The sequence below is a fragment of the Mauremys reevesii genome, linkage group 1 (assembly GCF_016161935.1).
Source record: "Mauremys reevesii isolate NIE-2019 linkage group 1, ASM1616193v1, whole genome shotgun sequence".
In the NCBI taxonomy this organism is placed as follows: domain Eukaryota; kingdom Metazoa; phylum Chordata; order Testudines; family Geoemydidae; genus Mauremys; species Mauremys reevesii.
In genome coordinates, this window is record NC_052623.1 from 265690509 (window position 1) to 265713237 (window position 22729).

The 22729-nt window shown below is 45.3% G+C and overlaps 1 protein-coding gene across 13 annotated transcripts in view; it reads left to right on the forward strand.

Annotated features, from left to right (window-relative positions):
- HMGXB4 (HMG-box containing 4) overlaps positions 1–18645 on the forward strand; it is a 34714-nt gene extending 16069 nt beyond the window's left edge. For 3 of the 13 annotated variants that reach the window (XM_039499402.1, XM_039499367.1, XM_039499394.1), the window contains exons 2-11: positions 4965–5070; positions 5724–5872; positions 7096–7174; positions 8483–9474; positions 10913–10994; positions 11527–11591; positions 11885–11990; positions 12536–12705; positions 13446–13568; positions 16813–18645. In XM_039499402.1, coding sequence (XP_039355336.1) covers positions 5040–5070; positions 5724–5872; positions 7096–7174; positions 8483–9474; positions 10913–10994; positions 11527–11591; positions 11885–11990; positions 12536–12705; positions 13446–13568; positions 16813–16881 — 1866 coding nt within the window. In that variant the 5' untranslated portion in view covers positions 4965–5039 and the 3' untranslated portion in view covers positions 16882–18645. Of the gene's footprint in view, positions 1–291; positions 536–3573; positions 4873–4964; positions 5071–5723; positions 5873–7095; positions 7175–8482; positions 9475–10912; positions 10995–11526; positions 11592–11884; positions 11991–12535; positions 12706–13445; positions 13569–16185 lie in introns of those variants that run through there. The other 10 variants (XM_039499386.1, XM_039499428.1, XM_039499420.1 and 7 more) reach the window with 10 other exon arrangements.
- The last annotated feature ends 4084 nt before the right edge of the window (positions 18646–22729 follow it).

Genomic DNA, 22729 nt, shown 5'->3' on the forward strand with positions numbered 1-22729 from the left:
GCACCAGCCCTGGGCAGGAGCTGGGGTGTGTGTGAGAGAGAGAGGAGGGGTATGTGCACACATGCACTCGATAAAGAACCAGGAGCTGCGGGAAGGGGTGCAAGTAAACCAGGGGAAGCACCAGCCCGGGGCGGGGTGCGCACAAGACGGGGCCCCAGCTGCGCTCCGCCCTGTTATACTGGGCCCGAGGATGCTAGTAGCGGGCCTGGCGATCGATCGATCGGCTCGGCGTTCTGCTACAGGCCGAGTGCCCTGCCTGCCTCCTGCGTTGGAGGCGCTCGGCGCTCGGCTGGCTCTCCCTGGGCGCCGGGCGGGCGTCTCTTTTCCCATTCCAAGATGGCGGCCGGAGGCACCGGCGGAGGCGAGGCGGGAAGCGGCGGACCAGAGTGAAGCCTCCGCGGAGCCCCCTCTCCCTGAGCGGGGCCGCCGCGTGGCAGGCTGCTCCCGCCTCCGGCCTGGGCCGCCGCCGCGGGGGACCCCGGGGCCTGCTCCAGGGGCAGAGCCGCGGGCTGGAGCGAGGCTGGAGCCCGCCGGGGTGAGAGGAGACGCGGGCAAGGGGCGGTGAAGCGGCCGGGCTGGTTCAAATCAAGGAGGCGGGAAAGCGAGGGGGCGCGCGAAGCCCCGGCGGGGAGGGCAGTGCGCATGCGCAGTGGGTTACGCTCCGACAGCGCTGGGGGCAGGTGCGAGGGTCGCCGGCAGGGCGCGCGCTGGGTAACTGTGTTGCCCCTCGGACCTGCAGGGGGCGCTGCTGGGCTGCTGCGGTGCCCGCGCTGGGTCTGTGCACGCGGCCACTGGCACAGCGCTAATGGCAATAGTCCTGCAGGGCAGTCGCCTCCCTGCGCCCTGGAGCACCCATCGCTGCTGTGCCAGCCACGGGGGCGCAGCACACACAGTTGCCCAGGAAGGGAGAGAAGGCGCTGGGCTCTGCCTGGGGCAGGGTGCTGCCCTGGAGGCTTCTGTTGGTTCCTGGTTCCTTATACCTTTCCCCTCCGCCCCGTGGGCTACTGTGAATTCATTGTGTTGTCTGAGTGATGCTGCAGCCGTTAGGTGCATAAGAGGTCCTCAGTCGCACAGGTGGGCTTCAGCTGGACTCTTTGCATGACAGAGGTTTGGAGAATAGGGACCCACGGCCCCCATCCTGCTAACACACCTTCAGCACTACGTGTGTGTGTGACCCATCGAAGTCCATAGGACTGCTTGTACATAAAGTTAAGCACATGCTTTGCGGGGTCAGGGGCTTAGTTTGTGAGTCCTTCTGGGCAGGGACCTTGTCTTCTAACCTCTACTGTTGTCTCTTCCTTTCCCTAATTTTTTTTAATGGGACTAATAAGGTATGCACATAACCATACACAATTCTGTTTCCTCTTGGTGTTACCCTCATCTTTCCCATCACACCCCACTATCTCTGTTGTCTGTTGATAAGCTGTATCTATGTTAGGTGCTGATCCTATAAACATTTACAATCAAGTATAGTGCCTACTATCGTGAGTGGTCCCACTGAAGTCAATGGAACAGATCACAGAAATAAACATTGTGCCTTGTAGTGTTTGCAAGATGTGGCCCTTAACGTAATCTCATTGCGGGGAAGGGATCTGTCTTATTTTTATTTTTCTGTAAAGGGCTGTGCTATGGTGTTAAATAAATTCTGTGTGTGAAATGACAAAAACGTAGCAGTAGGGATATATTACCCACCACGTAACCAGGATGGTGATAGTGACTGAAATGCTCACGGAGATTAGAGAGGCTATAAAAATAAAAAACTTAATAATAATGGGGGATTTCAACCATCCCCATATTGGCTGGGTACATGTCACCTCAGGATGGGATGCAGAGATAAAGTTTCTTGACACCTTAAAAGGACTGCTTCTTGGAGCAGCTACTCCTGGAACCCACAAGAGGAGAGGCAATTCTTGATTTAGGCCTAAGTGAAACACAGGATCTGGTCCAAGCGGTGACTATAACTGGACCGCGTGGTAATAGTGACCATAATATAATTAAATGTAACATCGCTGTGGTTGGGAAAACAGCACAGCAGCCCAACACTAGCATTTAATTTCAGAAAGGGGGACTGCACAAAAAAAGAGGAAGTGAGTGAAACAGAAATTAAAAGGTACAGCGCAAAAAGTGAAATCCCTGCAAGCTGCATGGAAACTTTTTAAAAGCATCATAATAGAAGCTCAACTTAAATGTATACCCCACATTAAAAAACATAGTAAGAGAACCAAAAAAGTGGCACCCTGGCTAAACAACAAAGTAGAAGAAGCAGTGAGAGGCAAAAAGACTTCCTTTAAAAAGTGGAAGTTAAATCCTAGTGAGGAAAATAGAAAGGAGCATAAACTCTGGCCTATGAAGTGTAAAAATATAATTAAGAAAGCCAAAAAAGGATTTGAAGACTAGCTAGCCAAAGACAAAAATAACAGCAACAATTTTTTTTTTTTTAAAGTATGTCAGAAGAAGGAAGCCTGCTAAACCAGTGGGGCTTCTGGGCAATCATGATGCTAAAGGAGCACTCAAGGACGATAAGGCCATTGCAGAGAAACAAAATTAATTCTTTCCATCGGTCTTCACAGCTGAGGATGTGAGGGAGATTCCCAAACCTGAGCCATTCTTTTTAGGTGACAAATCTGAGGAACGGTCCCTGAGCGAGGTGTCATCAGAGGAGGTTTTGGAACAAATTGATACACTAAACAGTAATAAGTCACCGGGACCAGATGGCATTCACTCAAGAGTTCTAAAGGAACTCAAATGTGAAATTGCAGAACTACTAACTGTAGTCTGTAACCTATCATTTAAATCAGCTTCTGTACCAAATGACTGGAGGAAAGCTAATGTGATGTTTTTAAAAAGGGCTCCAGAGGTGATTCCAACAATTACAGGCCGGTAATAAGACAAAAAAATCATATTGCCTCTATATAAATCCATGGTATGCCCACATCTCAAATACTGCATGCAGATCTGGTCACCCCATCTCAAAAAAGATACATTAGAATTGGAAAAGGTACAGAAAAGGGCAACAAAAATTATTAGGGGTATGGAACAGCTTCCGTATGAGGAAAGATTAATAAGACTGGAACTATTCAGTTTGGAAATGATGATTAAGGGGGGGATATGATTGAGGTCTATAAAATCATGACCAGTGTGGAGAAAGTAAATAAGGATGTGTTATTTACTCCTCATAACACAAGAACTAGGGGTCACCAAATGAAATGAATAGGCAGCAGGTTTAAAACAAACAAAAGGAAGTGTTTCTTCACGCAATGCACAGTCAACCTGTGGAACTCTTTGCCAGAGGATGTTTTGAAGCCCAAGACTATAACAGGGTTCAAGAAAGAACTAGATAAATTTGTGGAGGATAGTTCCATCAATGGCTGTTAGCCAGGATGGGCAGGGATGGTGTCCCTAGCCTTTGTTTGCTAGAAGCTGGGAATGAGCGACAAGGAAAGGATCACTTGATGATTACCTGTTCTATTCATTCCCTCTGAGGCACCTGGCATTGGCCACTTTTGGAAGACAGGACACTGGGCTAGGTGGACTATTGGTCTGACCCAGTATGGCTGTTCTTAAGTTCTTATGCCATGTCTGCCAATGGCATTGTATACATTTTTGTAATACTGGGGTTTTTTTTAAATTTCTGAGGTGGATGATTTCCCTAAAATATTAAAATGAATGCAGATTAACCTCTACCCCATGCGAATTGTAGCAAAAATGTTTCCTACTTAGTGGGGGTGGTAGTGGTGGGTGTAGAGTGGTGGTAGGTTTGTGGGGTTTTTTTGTTTTTTGTTGTTGTTTTTTTTAGAAACCAGTAAAGCATGAATACATACATATTTATATTATAGTGTCAACCAATTGTTTCTAAAGCCTGTAGGTATATGGAGAGCTTTACAAAACACACACACAAACAAGTTCCCTACCCCAAAGAGTTTAAACTCTTAACGCCAGCATGGTGTCATGTTTGTGTCTCAGCCAGTCAGAAAACCGACTGCTTGGTCTCTTATTCACAGATGGGGGGAAAAAAAAGTAACTTCAGCCAGGTGAGAACTGGATAATCCCTGGAAGGATTACTTGGTTTTAAAAGTTGCACTTCTGCCAAGAAGCTGGTCTCTGACTGAAGAACACAAGTTATTTTCTGTGAGATAATCTGAATCCACCTATTCCACAATGACAAAAGGTGCAACCTCTTACCTGCACAAGGATTCCTAAGATAGACTGACTCAATCAGGAGAGACATGGAACTTCCTGAGCTACCAGAGGCTGGGAGTGCTGCAGAATGCCTAGGAAAAGGGAGTGCTTTTTTACTTCTACTTCCTCTCCCATCTCCCAAATTGGCCATCAGAATTGCTAAAGTAGCAGGGTGGGGGACTGCAAGAATTTCAGAAAAGATGCACACCTCTGCCCCAAAATCTCCAATTAATGTAGTAGATCTAAGGTCATTGGACATTGCACAGGACTGGTATCCAGCTGGGGTCTTCTCTCTCTCCACCCCAAATTCTTCATCCAAGATTCAGGGGTTTAGCATTTGTCTCCAAAGACCCCACTCTGCAACAATGCTGACAAGAAAGGATCATAACACCAACTCTGTTTTTAATTGTTTGTGTCAACATGGAAGCTAAAACAAGCCATTTGATCACTCATTTTACATTTTATTGAAATAAATGACATGATGTTACCAATTTGAGGTTTCACGAGGAAGAGGAGATCCTTGTTATCTCCGTGTAAAATTAAGCGACCCCTCCAAACTTTTAACATATGAATCAGCTAAAGCAAACTACCCTGAAGTTTGATCTTTCTCTACCAGTCGTCCCATCCCTTAAGTGTGAGCATGAGCAGACAAGGAGGCACACTTCCTTGCTTTCCCTCTGCCACTTTCTTCCTGTGAGTCTCCATTCAGTTCCCAATGGGAAGTTCCCTTTTCTCCATTATAATTCCACTTTATGGGAGGGTTATTCTCATTCTCTGTTTCTTAGACCTTGTCCTGTAGACGGGAACGGGGGAAGGAGCCCAGACGTGGCAACACATTCTCAGGCTCCTGCAGGACCGCCATGGCTTATGATGACTCCAAGAAAAAAGAAGGTATGACTGCTTCATAATCTGAGAGGGTGTTCAAAAAGGGTACCCTCTGCAGCCCCTGCAAGCCCGTGGAGTTGAGAGAGTGGGAAAGGAAGCCGGTCTCCTGCATGGCAGTACAGAATGCGAAGACTTAGGGCATCAGGCTGGGTTTCTGCAGCATTCCAAGTCTCTCGTGGTGTCAGGAAGTGAGATACTGGGACTAGAAAATGGGTTTCACAGGTGGCATTTCAGACTGCGAACACCTTCATTACTGAACTCTGCCCTTGCAGCATTTATTGTCCCTGTCAACTCCATAGAACAGGAATGGGAATAGAATTTAAATCTCCTTCACAACAACATAGTAATCTCTAGACTCTGGTTTTAGTCTCAGCAGCATCCCCAGCTCCTGTCTCTGGAGAAACCAAGACTAGGAATTGAACCTTGATCTCTTGTAGGGTACTGTACGGCACTGAGCCTTTTCCCTGCAGTTGGGGCAGCACAGCACACTAATTCCTAGTCCCCAGTATTCTTTTTTTGTTTTTGTTTTTTGTACATCGGTCTGCTTCAACTTTGACCTCTGTGATTGTGTTGCATTTTATGCGGAATGAATTTGCTTCCATTGTTCCTTAATTGGGTATCTCAATCCTTCCCTTTCTCACCACACTCACAAATGCTAGAATGCTTAGAGGGTGACCGAAGCATTGATGACGTGGGGCTGGCAGCAGGTAGAACCCAGCGAGAGAAAAAACGCTCTTACAAGGATCTGCTGCGGGAAGAGGAGGAAATAGCAGCTCAGGTCAGAAAAACCTCAAAGAAAAGGTTGAAGGTGAGAAATGCACTTAAAACTGCGGTTCTCAAACTTTAGCAACCTGAGGACCCCCATTTTGATTAAAAAATTTTCGCAGACCCCCCAAACCCTCATTTAGCCCCGGGCCCCACCCCCACTCCGCCCCTGCCCCTCCTCTTCCCTGTCTCTGCCCCCTCCCCCCCGTGCGCCCCATCCCTGCTCCTCCCCCTCCCTCCCAGCACCTCCTGCACGCTGGGGAACAGTTGTTCCCCGGCATGCAGGAGGCGCTGGGAGGGAGAGGGAGGAGTTGATCAGCGGGGCCCACGGAACCCAATTTGAGAAATGCTGACTTAAAATCTTCTGGTGGGATTGGTGTGGGTGAATTTGCTGTTTTCCTTTTGTAAAAATGGCCAATGACAGACTATGGAAAGCAGAGGAAGTGCGTCACATCACTCATTGGCAGCATGCAGTCCTTCAAAAAGTGGTATTGATTAATTCTGAGAGGTAGTCAGGCCCAGTTATTATCTGTGATTTGTGGCCTCAGCATGGATGAGTGGGGAGATCCTCCCACAGCCCTCAGAGGCATGGGAGAGCAGGAATCGTAAACTTTCATATAAAAAAACAAAATTCTAGACCTTATGGTTGCATAGATAATCTACAGAATATGAACAGAATATAAAGTGATGCACTGTTGTCCTCCTGATTCTGCAGGCAGCCTGAAATGGTAGCGCTGAGAGGTGTGAACTGCCCTAGTTATCACCTAGAGGTGTTAATACTGAAACCTCATAGTAACCACTTTGAGCTGAAATTTCTGCTGTCTTTTGCCAGTCCAAAGCTGACTAATTTAAGATTGGGAGGGTTAAGATCTTTGCTAGTGTGAAAAAAATTGTTTTCCACTCTTTTTTTTTATTTTCCACTACTCAAATGGAATTCCCAAACTTCATTTTCAAACTTCAGAATGGTCAATACACAGAGAATGTATTTCAGTGGTGAGCAACCTGCGGCCCTTCCCGCAGCTCCCATTGGCCCGGAATGGTGAACCATGGCCACTGGGAGCTGCAGGTGGCCATGCCTGTGGACGGTCAGTGTAAACAAACTGTCTTGTGGCCCGCCAGCAGATTACCCTGACAGGCCCGTAGGTTGCCCACCACTGATGTATTTAGTGACATGAGTGGCTTCCAGAATTATCTGTATCAAGAGCCAGTATGAATTTGTTTTTGTTTCCTACTGGTTTTTCAGCTCCATTTCTTCTCTGATTCCAGGACAGCGACCTCTTCTTCTTGGGGACAGAATCTCATAAGAAGAAGAGGAAGCATTCCTCTGATGAGTTCTTCTACGGAGGTGAGGATAGGAAGCATTCAGGATTGATGCTATGGGGCAGGAAGGCTGATCGGTAGGGCCCTACTAAATTTACTGTCCATTTTGGTCAATTTCACGGTCGTAGGATTTTAAAAATTGTAAATTTCATTATTTCAGATATTTAAATCTGAAATTTCACAGTGTTGTAACTGTAGGGGTACTGACCCAAAGGGAAATGGGGTGGGCTCTGCTGACGGTGGTGCTGCCTTCAGAGCTGGGCGGCTGGAGAGCAGCAGCTGCTGACTGGGAGCAGAGGTGAGACTGAGAGGGCTAACTATGGCCTGGGGGCTGCGAGTGAGCTGAAGTGAGGAGTTTGGGGCCTGATGCGATGGGGGTCGGTCTGTATTGATGGTTGGCTCTGAGCAGATGGGGTGAGTGCTGGGAGGGTGAACTGAGTACGGTGTTACATGGGGTAAGAGGGCTGAAGTGATGGGGTGTTGATGGGGACTGGAGGACAGGATTAATTGCTGGGCAGGAGACGAGCAGATGTGGGGATGAGAGTTCCTGCAGCAGGGGCCAAAATCCTCTTATCCAGTACATGTGGGAGAGTGGGCAACACTAATTGTCACATGAACACACTCTGGGGATGGGGAGGAGTGCAAAAATCAAGAGACTGACCTAAAAACTCAGTATAATCTTTTTTTTTTTTAAATCTCGTGATTTGGGGGCCAATCTCATGATTTTTGGAGGTCCGACTCATGATTTTTGATCTCTCGAAGCTGGCAATACTGCACATCTCTCTATGTGGCCTTTGTGCTTGTTTTTTCTCTCTGAAAGATCAAGCTATGGATTTTCTTAGATCGTAAGCTCTTTGGGACAGGGACTTTCTTTTTGTTCTGGTTATGCAGTGTCTAGCACAATGGGATCCTGGTCCTGGACTGGTGCTCCTTGGTGCTACCATAGTACAATAATAAATAATAACAATATTAATAATACTCAAGATAATACTGGCTCCTCTGAATTTTCAGTCACAGTATATTCATGTCATGGATGTCAAACCAGGCTCTCTGAGTTTAATATGAACACAGAATTATCCTAAAGTTCATACTCGTAACTAACCAGAAGCCCACAGCTTCTGTTTCTCTGTAGCCTTGTTTCTTGTGACCAGCCTAGTGCCAGTCTTCTTTTGCAACAAGATTCAGAGGACTTCTCTAAGCCAGAAAGGTGACTATTTAGCCGTGAGCACCAGGAATACTGGGGGACTCTGAACCCCTCTTCTTCAAGGCGGCATAGGAGGAGATATGTCACATACAGTCTCCCCTCAGTTTGATTTATTTTGGTCTTTTTCAGACCTTTCACCTTTGGAGTTGCCATCAAAGAAGAAGAAAAAAACAGTCTCAAGCCCAACCTCTTCTGACACAGCCATGGATCTTCTTAAGGCTATCACCTCACCTCTTGCCACGGGCTCCAAGCCCTCAAAAAAGACATCTGAAAAATCATCCTTCTCTTCCTTTGCTGCCACTGGCTATTCAGAGAGCAAGAAGGAGCACCATAAGAAGAAACTGAGTGGTAGCAGTGGAGAGCTGTCACTGGATGATGGCAGCTTCCACAAATCCAAAAAGATGAAGCCGCTCTATGTAAACACAGAGACACTGACCCTGCGTGAGCCTGATGGCTTGAAGATGAAGCTCATCCTTTCACCTAAAGAGAAGGGGGGCAGCACAGTAGACGAGGAGTCATTCCCATACTCTTCACCACCAACAGCAGCAAAAAAATCCTCCAAAAAATCAGGTCGAGATGAACAAGGCTCTTTCCTCCTGGGTCATGAGCTTCAAAGCTTCCTGAAATCAGCTCGGAAGAAGCACAAGCCACTGCCAGACTCACATCCACTGCCAGTCCCGGAGGGATTTGGCCCTGACACCTCTCTGTTCTCAGAAGGTCATGGGAGTGAATATGACCTTTCAAGTATGGAGCCACCCTTGGAATCAGGTTCATCATCTGGTGGGGAGCTGGAGGCCGGAGAGCTGGTGATAGATGACTCCTACCGGGAGATCAAGAAGAAGAAGAAGTCAAAGAAAAGCAAGAAAAAAAAGGACAAGGAGAAACACAAGGAGAAGAAGCACTCCAAGTCTAAGAAGAGTTCTGGACTCTCTGCCTCTGTAGCAGTAGCAGAAGTTATGGTGACACCACCGCCACCCCCTCCACCCAGCACTCCATTTGTCCTTCCTGTGCCTCCCCCCCCACCTCCTGTTTTCCACACAGATGGACAAAGTGAGAAGAAAAAGAAAAAAGAAGAGAAGGAGAAGGAAAAAGCTGAGAAAGCAGAAAAGGATAAAGAAAAGGTAAAGAGCAGTAGCAGATAAATAGGTAGCAGAAATTGTGATGTCTAAGAGTCTGTGACATTGGGTAATACTGGATAAGACACCCTGTATTTTGGCCACAGAACCATTGCCATTGTTCCAGAACCTGAGCTTTTGTTTAAAAAAAAAATATTTCTAGCTCTCATTCTTATGAAAATAATCTTCAAAATGTGAATCAAGTAAAAACTGAAACAGTAAGTCTTAGAGGCATGAGTCATCCTGTCCATGTCAAATGGTTGTTAACCCTGAAACCTAAAGAAGAAAAATTAAGTATCAACATTAATTGTTTCACTGTTGAAACATTTTTGCGGAACATCAGTTCTCATGCGATATACACAACCATGCTTCAGGGCATAAACCATCCTCTAACTTTATCTAAAAGGAGAAGTAAGAAACTTCTTTTAACAAGTTATATCATAATTGCCCATTTTGCGATTTCTCACACCTTTTTCTGAAGCATCTGATTCTGGCTACTCTCAGGCAGGCTACTGGACTAGAGTGGCCACTGATTTGGTAAAATATGGCAAGGGAAAACAACTCTGTGCTGAAGTTGAAGTATTTGTCCATTATCTCCTAAATGAAAGGAAAAAAAAGCTATTAATCTTGTAGAGGGACCACATTCCCAGTTCCATCCTATGCTGAGAATCTAGAACATCAGGTGTCCATGGCTAATTTATAAAACTGCAAGTGGGGAAAACTTTTGACACAGTATGTGTGCTGTGGCAGTAATTAGAGCAATGTCATCTTGCATTATACAGATGGGAAAGATGACAGACTGGACATAGAGTGAGCTGGATTGTGTCAAGAATTAAGCAGGAATAACCCAAGTGAACCAGCCCATAACCACCCTCACTCAGTAAAATAGGCTCTAAGATTACATGCAGGATTTCTCTGAGCACAGATTGGCAACTACCTCTGCCACCACAGTTGATGTACTGCTAGTGTCTTACTCTCATAGAAATCCTAGGACTGGAATAAGAGGGAAGTATTTGTCAGGATTGAGTTGAATTGAAAGATCTATATGATGTCCTAGGCGTCATCTACACCACGAGCTTGGCGCAGTTCAGCTGTGCCTCCGCTGCTGCTATCTGTGCTACCAAGGCCATGCTACTATTTATACTCACACTAACCCAATGATGGCTAGCGCAAGTATGTGTACTCTAGCAGGGGAATTGCACCCCTCGCTCATGTGGTAGACATTGCTCTAGGAATGGAATAAGAAGTGGTGCTGCATGTCAAAATTGAGGTATATCAGCAGAACTGGATGTTGATCCTGAACCAGAATAGCAGGGGTTGCCTCAGGTCAGGAATGAAATACATTGGCAGAGATCTTGCAGGAGTAACACAGATTATCCTTAAATTTAAATAGATCTCAGTATAATTAAAAATCTTCCATGTTTTCTTTTCTCCTTGTGATTAGCCAAAGAAGAAGAACATGTCTGCCTACCAAGTGTTCTGTAAGGAATATCGAGTGACCATTGTGGCTGAGCATCCAGGGATAGGTAAGAGAATAACCTAGCTTCTTCTGTTCATATACAGCTGTCACTGGGATAGTCCAGTCAGATTGGTTACCAGGGCAAATCCTTGTTTTGTCCCAACATCCACTATTGGTGCTGGAGTGCAAAGAGTCTGCCAGGATGCTTTAAATAAGAGGCAGCAAAGTGGAAAGGAGAGGCTCCCATGATCTAATATCATGGTGTTTCAATCCAACTGTGAATTTGGATAACTTCCTTTTACTGCGAAACTGTTTCCGATAGTATGTTGTGCAGCCTCCCATATACACATGTTCCTCAGTGCAGGTGCATGTGCCCATCATCCACCTGTTCCTTTTAGGTTGAGACTATAGGAAATCGTCTCCAAGCATGGGTAGTTCAAGAGCGGTACAGGCTCTTCACTAACAGCATATGCATGGGCCAGTTTCCTGAACTCTCAGTATTTATACAGACTTTCCACTGCCTTCTCTTGGTTGATTTTTATATTTGATTTTCTTATTAACCTTTCCCCTTTTATTGTTACCTCCCCTTTTCCACCTAGATTTTGGGGAGTTGAGCAAAAAACTGGCAGAAGTGTGGAAGCAGCTGCCTGAAAAGGATAAACTGGTACGTATGCCCATGGATATATTTTTTGTAGAATAAATTATCTAAATTATCTGCCTGGATCCTCTCATGCGGCCAGCATTGCTTTTGCGGTGTAGGGCCACTGGGTGTTACAGTATGGCAAATAAATGTGCAATCCCCTGCAATAAGGGAATTGGGTGCTCTCAGCCCCATAGTAACAAAAATGTCTGGTTTCTGCTTGTAAGAATTGTATAGCCAGTCAACTATCCATGAAGTCACCCCATCTCCCAAATTATTTGCCTAATGGTTTGTTTCCTGCTTTTCTTTCTGTGTAGGTTTGGAAGCAGAAAGCTCAATATCTGCAGCATAAGCAGAATAAAGCAGAGGCCACAACAGTGAAGAGGAAGGCATCCTCATCAGAGGGTGCCCCAAAAGTGAAAGGTAATAGCCACACCCTGTTTATTCAAGTCTTTAGGGAAAGCGGAGAGTATTACGTGTGCATTAGGGAATAGAGCGAGCACCTTCTGCTCTTTCCCTCCTCCTTCCCCATGAGTTTAGTGTCTGATTATTCTCTTACTCAAAAATGATCCCACTAGAGGACTGAGGAATGGTGTTAGTAGGTTTCAAAGGGGCATCCTGTTGAGCCTTAAGCTATAAAGATGGTACCATTCATACAGCACATTGATGATGGAGTATATAAAGCAAGAAGGAACAGGAGAGAAGTTTGGGTACGTGCTAGAGGCTGAAGTTAGCAAAAACAAAGGGTATGGTTAGTTTAGCATCTGTTTAATGAGAGAATCTCCCACCACTTCTATATTAATATTAGTTATTAATACAGTGTCAAGAAGTGGGATTGGTGCTTTGTGTAAGTATGAGAGAGACCCCAACCCCAAAGAGCTTACAGTCCAAACAGACTTGTCGGTAAAGAAGTAAGAAAGAGGACATAACAAGATTTTTTTTTTTTTTTTTTACCCATCTGTTTTAAGCTTCCCCCGCAGGTATGCTTTCACCTCATAAGAAGTCCCCCTCCAGCACTATGGTGTTATCCTCCTCACCAGCCAAAGCCCCTGATACAGATCCCATTGATGTAGCTGCACATCTACAGTTACTGGGTGAATCTCTGAGCCTCATTGGACACCGGCTGCAAGAGACAGAGGTGTGTACAGAGCCAGTACCAAATCAGGGAATCTCACGTGTAATCCCAACATAGCATGTGTGTAATGTGGACTCTAAACTGCATTGGGTTTAATGGGTAACAGTATAGTCTCATTCCCACTGTCCTGCGCGCTGCATGCTTTATCACCAATAAAACAAACATTTGAACTGCTTTTCCCCAGTGTCCCAGTTGGGATTTTTGTACAGGGGGGTAGCTCCTGCCATTGTAAAGATGAAAAGCTCTTCCTTCACAGTAAGATGTGGAAAAGTAATTCCCCACTCCAAACATTATGTTACCTTAGGGCAAGCCTAGCTACAGTCTTAGCGCCTTGAACCCAGAGAAGCAATATTCTTCACTATGCTTCCTATTTCTGGATTCGGGTTGGGATTTAAATAAGTATTATTGCAATAGATTATAAAAAATTATTATTTTTTAAATCATAAAAATTGTGAACCTAATAAGACACACTCGCTCCAGTACTCTGCCTTTGTTTTCTGTTGTTTCCCACCCTTTTCCTGTATTTGTACATTGCCTATTGAGATCCTGTTATAAACTCTTTGAATCAGTGATATATGTGTATGAAGTGTCTCACATGGCTTTGTTATGATACAAACAATAGATAGAGAAGTGGGGTTGGTGGATTAGCCCAAGAGAGAACTTGTGGTAGATTTTTGTGGTGATGGAATTGCAGTCTCCACTACTTATACCCATTCAATTACTTTCTCCTTCCTTACTTCCAGGGGATGGTGGCTGTATCAGGAAGTTTGTCAGTACTTCTAGATTCTATTATCTGTGCCCTGGGCCCTTTAGCATGCCTGACCACACAACTACCTGAGCTGAATGGCTGCCCTAAGCAAGTTCTGGTGAGTTTCTTGTGGTTCTTATTTCAGTTCTAGACCTATTAGTCTCCATGGAAAGAGAGCTGGAGTCCTGACTAGCGTGTCTTTGTGACATTGGTGAGCGTCTACTGCTACACAGATGGATAAATAGTTCTGCTAGTGCACTGTTACTATGGGAAGGATTTATATGTGGGGAATTCACTGATAATATCTGCTGTAGAATATTGTGCGCTAGATTTTCAGTGAAAGATGCTAACCGTTCAAGAGAACTTAACCTTTATTCCATTTATTGCAGTACTTTGCAGTTCCTGTTTCTCAGTGACTAAAACAGTAAATCTGGAGCAAAATAAAACAACTGTGTGCATGGCAGATGTCTTAATAAGCTCCAAGTTTGCATAAGAATTAAAAGCCCTCTCCAACTGGTATATATACACACACTCAGTTTTTCTGTAATTGTGTAAACATCATTCCAGTAACCTGCAGTTAACTCTTAAGACCAGGATTCCCTGTATGGGGGGTGGCCACCTCAAAAGATGTCCGTAAACTCCTCCAGGCAAGGGAGGCATGTGGTCTGTTCCTTACAGCTGTTGGGTTCACAGCTACATATTTTCTCCTTCATTCCTAAACAACCCTTCATAGTGAACCCTCATTTGGCAGCGGGCAGCTTGCAGCATCAGTGTAGTACGGTGGCAAACTCAAAGTGACAACATGAAAGCAGAGAGAGAGACAGAAGTCACAGCACCAAGCAGGGGAGAAGACTAAGGCAGAGAAAAAGAGAGAGAGGGCAAAAACTGGAATCAAAAAGAGAAAACATGCCCAGTAAAGTACACAGAAAACACTAGATGAAAAGCAAATCTGACAAGGAAGAGGGAAAAAAATATTTAGGAAGAAAATGGGAGATAAGGCAAATGTTCCAGGGCATGATTTGAATGATCTTGGTTGAGGGGGTGGCCCAGACATTGATTCATCACAGAAAGGGGTCTCTAACAAAAAAACAAAAAAAGATGTGGCAGCTTCTGGGCACATTCCCTAGTATGTCAGCCAGGTGCTGCCAGTTCAAGCTATGGCTATATAACTATTGGACAATGCAGCCTACACTTCAGTCTCTCCCTTTTGCCAAAAGCATTCTGAGCACTGGCACTCCCTCATCACATCATCGATAGGCCTGGAAACTGGAACCTCTTTTTATTTCTGTTAAGAACTAGGGAGCTGTAGGTAGGTTAAGGCACTAATCTTTCACTTCTGGAGATGTGAGCTCAGACCTGGTCACAAGTGCAATTAGTTTGGTAGTTCCAGGCTAGTTTCCTAGCTAGACAGTTGTCCACATAAGTAAACTTGCTTTCTTCACGGTAAACTAGAGTTGGCAGGGCTTGTGTGTCATGTAAGGTGCTGTTTATTTCTTCAGTCAGTAGGTGGCACTGCTAAATTATAGAACCGATCAAGAGACTGCCAAGATTCCAGTTCCTCCTCCTTCAAGCATTAAGAGGAGTGTGTATCGAAGATATTGCTACCTGAAATTTATCAGCCAAAACTTTTTCAGCAAAGGATGCAGATTTGGCAACACTAAAACAATCTGCACATTTATTGAATTATTCTTTTTTTTTTTAAATCAGAAGGTGGCAAAATGTTTCATTTTGACATTTTCAAAACTAAATGCTTTGATTTTTCAGTTTGAATTGACTTTTTTCCAAATATCCTTCAATTTTATATTTAAAAAAAGAATCCCAAACATTAAAAAATGATTGACATTTGAAATGAAGCATTTTGTTTTGGATTGAATGAAGCGTTTTGTTTGACCGAAAATGAAATTTTTTCAATATGCTAAAAATGCCAAAAAAGCTTGTTTTGGGTCCATCCCAAATAAGTTTCTTTTCAATTTTTTTTACCGGAATTGCCAGAGAACTGAAAAATCCATTATTCGCACAACTCTAATCTGAGGCTTCTTTTGGGTAGCCAGCCACACCTCTGGGATTACTGGTGTGCTGCAGTCATAGACCTACAGGTGGAGTCCCTGGAACATGTTTGCTGAGATACTGGGGACCACAACAATGTCCTTTAGGCTGCCAATAGCATTTGCAAAGAAAATCCAGGAGCCCAGACAAACTTTCTTTCACTCTCACCTCACTTCTGAGATATTTTCCCTTTTTCACACTTTCACATAACAAATTCTAGCAGAGTTTTTCATGAGTTTCTGTACACAGGGCATTTCTCCTGGATTCCCCTATTACTTCCATCACCCTGGGTTGGGTCCTTCCTCACTGAGCTTCCCTCAGGTGGATGTGGACTGGGTATGAATTGATTGCTTCCCAATTCATCTACACTGCTCTTAGCACTGGCCAGGTGAGATGAGGAAGCACTATAAGGCACTATGAGTGTTTCCCTTACCTCCAGGCGCCCCCACTGTGCTCTCAGTGCCTGAGGCTATCTTTCAGCTAGGTCTCCTTTTATTTCCAAAACGCCGAAGGTTAGCTAACAATACTGGTAACTTCCAAGAGAATGGGGTTGATCCCACCCTGTAGAAAATTGTCTGACAAGATGGATATCTCCACATCCCACAGCTCTGTTACACTGAAGCATTGTTTCTGTAGGATTTGGGATCATAACGGATTCTTTTTAAAAATATTAAATGTTCTCTTTCCAGTCAAACACACTAGACAACATCGCCTACATCATGCCTGGACTCTGACAAGAAAGGACCCTGGGATGTACCTGCTTCCACGTTACTGACTTGTGTACATAGGCGCTATATCGGCACTCTCTAAGGGCTCCGTGTGTAGGGTTTTAAAGTTTTATATCTGTATAGTATATACATAGGATTGTAACTATTTTACTTTTATTAATTTTATGAAAAGTTGTGACGTAAGCTGAGCGAATCCTTTCCTGTTGGTGGGAGAGACCTACTCAATGTATTCTCCAGTCAGAAGGTTTTTGCGTGGTTGAGTCATAAAACTTTTGATATATCAGCCTTAAATTCAAAGAAGCCTTTTTGGGGAATTGGCCCGAGCACAGACTATCTGTTGATGGACAGGTGCACAGGCTTGTTTGTTTTGGACCAAGCAATAGTGCTGGACTCATCACCAGCCCTGTTTCTAACTTCTATTGAAATGCACTGCTTTGCGGGAGGACTGGATGGCTGATGGAAGATAAAGGCTTTGACCTCTAGGTCATTTCTTCCAACCCCCAGGTCATTGGTGTTACTGTCTGCTGACTGGCTGGTAGCTTGTGTTAAAATAGTTGTGGAGATGGTGAATAATCTGTTCTCTTCTAGTGGACTTGCACCTACATCATCATCATCATCATCACTAGATGCCAACCTCAGAAGAGGGCCAAAGATTGAATGGACTGAGGAGAATGAACCACCCTCTTAATTTCTCCAGATCAGGGCTGTACCACCCTGGTGGGAAGGAGAGGGCAATATGTAGGAGAAACTTGCACTGCCTTTGCCCATCTGTACCTGTTTTGTGGGTAGAGGACTTTGTTTCTAAGAGCGTTGATCCCATCATCCCTTTCACCAGCAGTATTGAAAAAGATTTATGGAACCCTCCTGGTGCTGCTGAATTATCTAGAGACAGTGCTTATTAGATTTTATTTAATGGTTGTTAAAGATTGAAGAGGTTCTTGCTGAGCGGAACATGGGTTGAGTGGACAGATCCCAGCTGAGCTCCTTCTTCTCCAAAGTGAGCTGCAGGAAAGCATTTGATTCTCATGTAGGTATGCGTGTGTATGCGTGGTGTATTTAACTTTTACCAATATCTGTAATGGATTTTAATTTATCCTGTATATTTCTGTATATATATGTGTGTGTATATATATAATTTAAAAACAAAAAAGCCTTCCCTCCACCAATCGTGTGTGGAAAATATGAATCAGCTGTGCTCACCCCCCACCCTACAGGAATTAGCTGCTACTGTTGTAGCCTGCATAGACTTTGCAAAAGGGAATAGCGACAACAGGGTGGTAAGCCCTTGTGAAGAACAGTGTGTCCAGGGATGTTGGGTGGAAGCTGAAATGGAGACCCATTTATTCTGGGCCCAGCCTCCCCATCCCTTATCATTTATAGGTTTTAAAGTAGCAGAAGAAGGGCGCTTCTGTTTTGAATTCTGGATTCTCTCTTTTCCATGGCAGCTGGAAGTGAGCTGTACCTCAGTATGGCTGAGCTCTAAATCTGTCATGATTAAGCAAATCCTCAGATGTGTGGAGGGAAGCTTCCACCCAGTCTCTCTACTGTGTAATCCCCAGCTGCACATACATGGTAAATGTTGTCTTGCAGGGCTTCCTCTCTTCCCAGTTCAGTTCTGCTTTGTTGGTCAGTCAGTAGGGCTGGGTTGGTGGGTGAAACAGAAGGCTCTTATAGAGCATATAGAAGATTTGGGCCCAGGCCTCAGACCTAGGTATACACCTCTCAAAAATATGTGGCTAATCCCAAGCAGCATTTGAGGGAGGTGGGGGTGGGCAGAGAGATCACAGTGGGCTTCTGGACCCTCACCAAAGCCTCTATTCTAAGAAATGGCATAAAACACCTGCCTGTGTTTCCAACTGTCCACAATGGAGAGCACTGTAGTGAATGATATATACAGGCGAGTCTCATCTTACGCGAGGGTTCCATTCCGCTGTTAGCGCGTAAAGTGAAAACTGCATATAGTCAAAATTACATTGAGTTGAATGGTGGGTGGAATCGCCCGCACTACAGAAACAGTATTTAAATTGTTATTTTTCTCTCTTGTTTTTGTCGACTGCGTAAAGCTGAAATCGCGCATGTTAAATGCACGTAAGATGCGACAGGCCTGTAGTCAGATCTCTATCTAAGGAACGGAAGGGGATCAGTTAGCTATAGCTTTGCCATCTGTATAACGATAAACTCTTGAAGAGTTTAAAAACCAACCACACACACAAACCCTAATGTATTGTATTTTTATTTAAAATTTGTAAACATTTGTATAATCTGTATCTTGTGGTATTTGGTACTAGAGGGAAAACTTTGGACTGAGACCTAACAGTTTTTATATTTTTGTTATTTTTCTTGCCATTTGGTCCAGATTGCATTACAGTTGTATAAAGAAACTTTTTTGTACTGTACTTACATATAATTTTTTTAACATTTGGTGTTTGTGTCATTATTTTGTATGTATAACGTGCTCTGCATCTTTTCCCCAATAACGCTGGCTACTAGTGTTTAGTACAGGGGTCGGCAACCTACGGCACTTGGCACACGAGCTGATTTTGCTGGCATGCAGCTGGCAGCCGGGTCCTGGCCGCCAGCCCCGCTCAGCCCGCTGAGTGAACAGAACCGCAGGCTGGCAGGAGGCTGAGCAGGGCTGGCGGCCGGGACCTCAGACTGGCGGCAGGCGTGTCCCCGCGGCTCCCCCCTCACCATGCTCGGGTTCTGCGGCTCCCGGAAGTGTGAGCTGCCACTCCCCCACCCCCCGCTGCCTCAGCAGTCTGTGTGTGCAGCAGCCCGGCAGTGTGTTTTGCCTCCACATGGAGCCAGCGTCTGACCGGCATGGGCATGGTAAGGGGAGTCCCGGGGGGCAATCAGGGAGAGGGTTGGAGGGGTCAGGAGTTCTGGGGGTCCTGTCAGGGGGCGGGGAGTGGTTGGATGGGGCGTGCGAGTCCCAGGGGTCTGTCTGGGGGTGGGGGTGTGGATAAGGGTTGGGGCAGTCGGGACAGGCAGGGGTCCCAGGAGGGATAAGTGGGGGTGGGGTTGAGGGTTCTGACAGGAGCAGTTGGGGTGGGAAGTGGGAGGGAGTGGATGGGGGTGGGGCTAAGGCAGGGCTCTCCTCTCTTTTGATTGTTGAAATATGGTAACCCTAGCAAGGAGGGATCCGGGGGGCACATGGGGGCTGGCACCCACATACATCCACTGCAGCCTGCAGAAGCCCCCGGGGGGGATGCCGGACCACAGACTGGGTGGGGGGGCGCGGCTTCTCCCCTTAGCGGCACGGTGCCCTGCACCACACTGGCTCTTCCATGGCTGGGGCTCGCCACTGCTGCAAGCGGGTTGCTCTGGCTCTCCAGTGCCTCCGGAAGGCGGCTCCTCCCTGCTGAGCTGCTGCAGCAGCCCAAGCCTGGCAAAGGGGCCACCAGGACTTGGGGCAGGGGCCACCAGGGTGGGGTGGGGAGGGGAGGGCTTGCGGGGGGGCTGTGCACTCCAGGGGAGTTTAGGGGGTGGAGTGGGGAGAACCTGGTCTGGAGAGTAGCCCCTGGGCACGGCTGGGCCCTGGGGTCTATAAAGGCTCGTTGGGATTTTCCCCTCAATGAACCGATGTGTGGGGTGGGAGCGCAAGGTGGAAGTTTCGCCTAGGGCGCAAAATATCCTTGCACCGACCCTGCCCCAGGGGGTGCCTGCACCCCAGGTTAAGAACCCCTGCACTAAACTGGTAAGATCTGCATTTTAATTTAATTTTAAATGAAGCTTCTTAAACATTTTTAAAAACTTGTTTACTTTACTTTATAGACTTAGAGAGAGAGACCTAAAAACGTTAAAATGTATTACTGGCACGCGAAACCTTAAATTAGAGTGAATAAATGAAGACTCAGCACAGTACTTCTGAAAGGTTGCTTACCCCTGGTTTGGTATTACTAAATAGTGCATAGTAGTCTGTTTTATTAGCCTCTCCTGTTCTAGGGGCAGTGTGTTCCAACACCTTTCTAACAGTACAATCTGCTTGATACATCTCTTGAAGATTACTGATAATTTAGAACCCTTCTCCATACTTCTTAGAGGCATCCATGAGAGACATGCCTGAGAGCTGTCATCTAGCATTGCAAAGGTCCCACTATTGAGCCATGTTCCTGGCCCTGTGACCTTCCCTGCAGCTCAATTCATGTGTTGCAAGCAAAATAGTACTGGTGGTTCAGGATCAGTATGGTAAACCAGTAGTTACAGGAATAGTAGGATCTTCAAAAATTCTGTTTTCAGGAGTTGAGAAATTCATGGGCCAGTTGCAGCCTCAGAACTTGTGTGTTGAGATGTCTCAACCCATGATGATGTTGCAGAATATGACACTTCACCACGCCAAATTGTATTTTGTATTTCAACACAAGTTGATTAGATGAATTTTAAAGTACATAACCCTCACATATTTCAACATTCCAGGAAAACCACATTAAGAGAACTATTTAATACGTTGGTGGAAAAAGACTTACGTACTGAAGGTGGTTGTCAGTTCTTCCTACTATCATGCATAAAACAGAAACAAACAGTAAAACTAAAAGATGAAGCACTTAGAACTATTCTGCGTATGTTAAGTGCTGCAGGCTACATTCTAGCCTGCCGCTTGCACTCACAACACGGCAAATGTAAACTTTGGAGCTGGGGTTAGCTAGTTTAAAAGACCTCTCATGTAGAGACAGGGGTCCTAAACTCCCCAGCACAAGCCCCATAGCAAAAGAAGCAGTTCCGTCTGTCACTCTTCAGCAGCCTTCTCCCATGTCACCAGAGCCCACAGAAGTAATAAACCTGGCTTGATTCAGAGGCGGTAGAACCCAAACTACTAGGTCTGTTTTAAAAATAGATATGACACATACACAGGGTGCTATCATGAGTTCATAATGTGCATAGATCAATAAATCAGTACATTCAGGCTTTTGGAGGAACAGCCTCTGTTAAAACAATAAATTGTATTTGATTACTGTCCAAAAAGGTTTTTTGATGCTGAGCCATTTAATGGATGGATTTGGTCCAAAAATACTTATTGGTGACTTTCAAATGGTTCCCTTGTATAGAATAATTACTAGAGAGACATATTCTTTAGTATCCAGTGCCCTCATTTTCAGGAATAACAAATGAGGCTGGTATTTTGATTGGTAAATCTATTAAAGTCTTATTTTTTGGTTGAGTACCACCAGTGTGCTGGACTCAGTAGGAAGACTAGGCCCTCTTGCCTGAAATGTTCCATTTTAGGTCATTAGGGGTGGATCAATTCCTGTTAGGGAATTCACACCCTTTTCCCTTCTTCCCACACTGATACTCCCAGAGGCAAAATCAGCCTTAGATCTATGTATCCACACAAATTGCACTGGTTTAATTTAAATCAGTTCAGTTAAACTGGTGCAGCTTTTCTATGTGAACTCCCTTGTATAGGTTTCAACTGGTTATATTGGTTTAGCGTGCATTTGTAAATTTATTGGCAAGCCAAAATGCTATACACCAGGTTTAATCTGATAGAGTCCACACACAAAGTTGCACCAGTTTCACTGACTCAGTATAAAATTAGACCTGTAGATAAACCAGTATACCTTTTATGTAGATCAGGCCTTTGTGCGATTGTGGAGTCACTGAAGTCCCCAAACTTATGAAAGTAAACACAATTTGAAAATATTTAACTGTACCACTTAAAAACTTTTCCTGGAAGCCTTTAGTTGTAGGTTGGTGCAGGTTAACCCTTTAATATGCTGACAGAACTCTATTTTCCTCTACCAGCACCCCTTTCATCTTCAGATTTCAAAATATTAGGCAAACGTGGGGACTATTCCATTTGGTAGATAGGAAAATCCAGGGGGCAGACTTGAACTGATCTGACCAAGATTAAATGGACAGTCAGTGGCAAAGCTCACACTAGCACCCATAACTCCTGACTCCCATACTGCTCAAACCACCAGACCATATTCCCCATTGCCTGAAGCGAGGAGAATTTCTGAGATGAAAAACAATCAGCATATCAGGTCAAGATGTAGGAGAGGATTTTTGTTCACTCAAGAGAGCACCTGCTTAGGCAGGGGGTGGACAGCACTGAGATACCCCAGGCAGGGGTAATATGCCAGCCATGAATTTAATAGGCAATTTACTTTTGCAGGAACCTGAATTCTTTGGGGGCATTGTAATGTGATAACATGGCCTTGGGTTCATTGTTGCCCCATATTATGCCTTATCTGGAAAATGAGCGAGAGCCCTTGTCTGGCTGCAGAAACATGGGGGAGAGAGTAAGTGCATCCCTTGCATAGGAGACTGTTGCGTAGTTTAATCCGTATACCACACAGAGATGGGGACAGATGCCTAGTCTACTCCTTTGGATGCAGGGAGAATGGGGGAGTGAGGTTTTTGTGGGTGGGGGTGAAGGATCAGGTCTCGGGGGTAGATGGCGCTCAGGTCTGAGGAAGGACAGGTCATGTGGGTGGGTCAGTAGAAGGACTGGGGCAGATAAGGGGGGGGCAGAGGGACAGGTGGGGGGCTGGGACACGGGAGG